This window comes from Phytophthora parasitica, assembly GCF_000247585.1.
Source record: "Phytophthora parasitica INRA-310 unplaced genomic scaffold supercont2.84, whole genome shotgun sequence".
Classification (NCBI taxonomy): domain Eukaryota; phylum Oomycota; class Peronosporomycetes; order Peronosporales; family Peronosporaceae; genus Phytophthora; species Phytophthora nicotianae.
The window spans coordinates 39,734-44,470 of NW_008649070.1; the positions used below are offsets into that span (position 1 = coordinate 39,734).

The 4,737-nt window shown below is 46.1% G+C and overlaps 3 protein-coding genes across 4 annotated transcripts in view; 2 read left to right on the top strand and 1 right to left on the bottom strand.

The window, feature by feature from the left end:
- PPTG_24331 overlaps window positions 1–602 on the top strand; it is a gene marked incomplete at its 3' end in the record, with an annotated part of 3,930 nt that extends 3,328 nt beyond the window's left edge. For both annotated transcript variants that reach the window (XM_008916479.1, XM_008916480.1), the window contains one exon: window positions 207–602. In XM_008916479.1, the coding sequence (XP_008914727.1) occupies window positions 207–602 (396 nt within the window). The remainder of the gene's footprint in view (window positions 1–206) is intronic.
- A 93-nt stretch (window positions 603–695) lies between these two features.
- Window positions 696–985, top strand: PPTG_18362 (hypothetical protein; the record flags this gene model as incomplete). Its single annotated transcript, XM_008916458.1, has 2 exons — window positions 696–753; window positions 816–985. The coding sequence occupies 2 exons, from the start codon at window positions 696–698 to the stop codon at window positions 983–985; spliced, it is 228 nt and encodes a 75-aa protein (XP_008914706.1).
- Window positions 986–4,173: 3,188 nt separating this feature from the next.
- The window catches only part of PPTG_24332 (hypothetical protein), a gene marked incomplete at both ends in the record, with an annotated part of 1,167 nt that continues 603 nt past the window's right edge, over window positions 4,174–4,737 (bottom strand). Inside the window, 3 exons of the mRNA XM_008916481.1 lie at window positions 4,174–4,177; window positions 4,397–4,422; window positions 4,598–4,652. Of these exons, the coding sequence (XP_008914729.1) occupies window positions 4,174–4,177; window positions 4,397–4,422; window positions 4,598–4,652 (85 nt within the window). The remainder of the gene's footprint in view (window positions 4,178–4,396; window positions 4,423–4,597; window positions 4,653–4,737) is intronic.

A 4,737-nucleotide genomic window follows, 5' to 3' on the forward strand; every position in this document is an offset into this window, starting at 1 on the left:
TACCTTGTCGCTGCAAGTGGGCAGTTAGACGTCTTGGAATGGTTATTCGAGAAGAGGCCCGGTGTTAGTGTCACTAACACTACTGGACTGCTAACTGTAGCTGCGGAACAAGGTCATCTTAATGTTGTGCAGTGGCTCATTGATTGCGACACCAAATCGCAACAACCAACGGATATCGAGGTTATTCAGGTACACACTAAACAAAGCTCACGGATTTGGGAGGAGAGGAAGGTTTGGCGATCGACATTGGTGCCGTGAATGGACATCTCGAGGTTGCGAAATATCTGCGTGCTCGTGCAGCCAGTCCAAGTGATTCCTTGCAGCGAGCGCAAGTTGGTTTTAAACAAGTACGGCAACTACAGGAAATCAGCAGGGAATGTGGTGGCGTGCTGGACGCCGCTGCAATACGTGGGAGAACAATTGCACTAGCTGTGTCTAATGGCCACCTCGATGTTGTCACGTGGCTGGTAGCAGAATACGGAGCTGATTCTGACACTAATCTGTTCGACTATGAAGAAAGTTTAACCTCGAGTGAGATCTTTGCAATGGATGGAGCTGCTATGGAAAAATGGACACTTGGATGTGGTGAGGTATTTACATGAACTTCGGATATCTCGGAAGCCACGACCTAAGAAACGAAAGAGAAATGAAGTGGCACAACTAACCCAGTCCAAAGTGCACTATCGCGGCGATGGATGGGGCTGCTGCTACTGGACATTGGAGGTAGTGCAATGGCTGCACGAGCACTGAGAAGTAGGTTGCTCCACTCACTCATGCCATGGATGCTGCGTCTGCTCATGGGCATCTAAATGTAGCGCGTTGGTTGTGGGAAAATCGACCAGAGGGTTGCACGACGGCAGCGGAGGATGCAGCGGCACATGGACGACTTGACGTTGTCCGGTATCTCGATTCCTGCGGCACCAATTGTACGGATGCTGCCATGGATACAGCAACGAGTAGTGGGCACCTGCAAGTGACTGAATAGTAACAGGGTGCAGGATGCACGATAAGCGCCATGGACGGAGCTGCTGCTAGAGGTGCGCTTGATGTCATAAATGGCTACATTCAAACTGTGTGGAAGGATGCACCGTGGCAGCGATGAATACTGCTGCGTGACTTCAATGTAGTACAACGGCTACAGTCACACCGTTCCGAGGGCTGCACAAAAGACGCGCTCGTTGGTGCTGCAAGTCGGGATTCTTCGAGCTGTTCTTCCATTACCACGCACAATTCATGAACAGATCCGCAGCTACTATTCTCGATGAAGATTACCCCGATCTTCATGCGTGCACTATGCGTCAATCGGAGCGGTGCGGTGAAAAGCGTAAAGTATTGCTTCCATACTCTGGGCTCCAGCAATTTACTACCAAGTACTTGTAATGTCTAAGCTTGCAACGCAACATTATTATTATTTTTAAATGGGACTAAATAATGAAATGCCTTTTATATTTTTTGCTAGCGGTGAACTTCAAAAACCAACAGTCCTCTCGAGATTCTGGTGGCTCAAGATTTGGATAGTGATATTGCAGCCACTCGTAATGTTCTCAGGCTACCACTTAAACACGCACTGTGAACAACCTCGATAGGCGCGCACGAATAAACGCCCAAGAACCGGTTGCTGCGTCCTTTGCGTCCATGTCATTTCATTATTACCAAGTTGGTATCGATACCGTTAACTCCATTACATGCGTTGTGCAGCTTCATCACGGGTATCATGTAGTCATCTATACTCTGTTAGAGTATGTATTTCCATATATTTTTCTTTTACCGCGGGTATCTGCTACAGTGCAAGTTGGTCAAGTACCAGATCGAAATTTCCGCTTGTTGGATCCGTCTTCGTCGTGCAAAACTACATTATGATGCAGATATGTTACGAGATAGAGAGAGATGCCTCGCTGCTGGAACGATGGTGTGCCTCCAGAGTCCCATCCCATTCTCGTGGAAATCTCGATCTCAAGATATTACCCTCAGGCTCGTCACTAAAGGACAAGGTCAAGGTGGCGCACCTGCATTGGTAGCTGCATCGTTTCCGCTGAGATCGAGTTGGAAAAAGCTTGATTCTGATCGTCATTGGGCGAATACATTAACAAGCGGCAACTTCCCGAGTGGGTGTAGGAGTTGTAAGGAGGCATATCAGGTGACTATGCGTTTTCTTTAATGAGTTTTGTGAGTGCGGTCGTACAAAGAAGAAGCCACGTATGAAACTACATATTCACCGCTAAGCCCCCGTATTGGGGGCAGATTCGTTCAACCAGATGTCATTCCTCGTGCTGTTAGAGAAGTGGATGGTTCAGCCAGTCTTGATTTGAACAAGGTGCGCTGACGTGTTCGATAACACCACGTCCGCTTATAACCATCATCCTTTGATCGGCCACGTACTAACAACGCCGAAAAGAGCCTAAATGCCCTTATTTTTAAGAGCTACTAAGAAAGTCGCTTTTTGACGCTAACGATCAATTCGCCCCGATCAAGCTCATATCTTTCGTGGGGACACAAGAGAGATGGGTAATGGTTGAACTTAAAAGTTTTGCAAGTTTTAGACTGCATTGCTCAGCAGCCTTCGCAACATGACCTACTTTAAGCAAATTCACGGGTTGTATGCACAGGGGCGTAATGACCCTCTTATCTACAGCAGTCAGTTTCTTTGAGACGGCCTGAATGATACAAGAGTGTTTAAAGGCAAAATGAGACACCGTTCGATTTCGATAGGTCAGTTTCGTAAGCTACAGTGCCCGAGAATTTCGAGCATGGCATGTTAACTGTGGAATGCGTTCAAGTACTGCAGATTAGTCAAACTCGAAAGTATTTGGATATTTAGTCTTTTAACGATGGATAACTATATGGCGGGTATCTACAGCGTTGGATACTCCCTGGAAAATCTTACTCTTGTCTCCGTTTTGATTTTGGTGTTCTCCTTTTCCTATCGACTGTGAAGACGTTATCTGCACCGGATGTATTTCCGGTGAGACCATATTTCCGATCACCCTTTCGATACGAATCCGAGTCAAAATACAAAAACTGTCTATAGTGTCTGGCCAATATCTGCGGAACTAATGAGCCAAATGAATTTGTAGCTTTGCCATATTCATTAAGCTTTGGTTTGGTGCTAAACTCGTTGGGTACCTCGATGTGTGACTCTAGATAATGCTAGAGAGTTTTCGCAGCTTTCCCATTCCTATTCCCACACATGTGTAAAATTTTGCAGGGACAAATCAAAGCAAAGCTTCAATTCTATGGGAGAATACTTTGTTTCCCGTAAACCCTATGGGAAGTTTTTCCATTCCTACAGACTGAACTTTCTGGAATGTTATTGGACAATTTCAAGTGTTTATATATGGGAAGACTTGCAAAAACTCTCTACTGTAGACCTGGTCCCATACAAAACCTAATTCACAAACATCATGGTGTATCATACCCAATCGTTTTTATTATAGGCTTTCAGACGGTTTGTGTCGGGAGTTGTATAAAACTGGCACGGATAGCGCGTTTATACCGGCTTTGATTGCGTGAGTTCTTTTCGATCAGTTTCTAATATTAAATAAGGCTTCCACGCCAGTATGAGCGCAGGCAGATGACGTAGCTAGATTTGCTCTAGAATTGGAACGGCAGCATCCCGCTTGAATTCAAGTTGGCAGCTTACGAGCTGTGGATCATAAACCGTAGAGATTACGAAGCGATGATCTGTAAACAGTAAGTATGATAAATTCGGTTATGTAACACTCAAGGACAGATTTGTAGGCAGGGATCATCTGTATATCAGGACAGTTGGCACACACTGCATACATGCTTCCGTAAAAATGACGTAAAAAAGAAAATGGTAACAATGCCTTTCGTCATTACTCCACTTTTTTGGATCAATACTGGACCCACTATTATTAACCCTTTCACTACTTCATGAGGGTTAAGTAGTTGATAATTTCAATTAACGTGCTCGCCCCAGTAGCCCCGCACATTTTGACCCGCCACAGTCGGTTCGAAGATTAGTCACAACAATAAACTCACTTTTATAATGGACAAATCTTGCTAGCGAAAAGTGGGGATTCCTTCCCTGAATCGCAGTTTCACCAATTATTCAGTCTTTAAAGTAGGCTTCAGCTGGTTCCGTGCACTCAGAGTTTAGTTCCGCGCACGATTTAAGGCATTGATTACTGTACATGTACACGTATACTTAAGCTACCTGGTACCGGTACTTCCACAAATCAGCAGCACAGCATATGCATGATAAAGGCACCTAACCTTCTTGTGCTACACTTTAGATCCCCACGTTTACCGATTTTTGTCGTAGTTCGTAATCCTCAAAGCTCGTAAGACCCGGATGTTTCAGCCAAGCCGGCCAAAGATGCCAGCTTTTTGCGTTTCAGTTCTCAATTCCCCACGGCTAGCACAGATCACTCACCGAGCTTCATCAACCGTCCACCTCTTCTGCACAAACATGAATTCTTGCGCTCTCACTCCGCCAAACTGCTCGACACTAAGCGACACCGTGATCGGCACTGTGATGCAGCGTTCGACGTGGATAACCCGTGGCAAAGAGTCTGCACCTGTTGCTGATACTAAACGCAATAGCGTCAATGTACACCCCAGACGCCATACGTACCGTCGTGCGCCGCACCAGAAATCGTTTCTGCCCTCCAAGGACGTCGCTAAGACCCCTGGCGAGACGCCCAAGAACACCGTACTATCATCACGTGTCGCCGACCTTATCGGACAGACTGGTTTATCGTCGGGTCGACGACG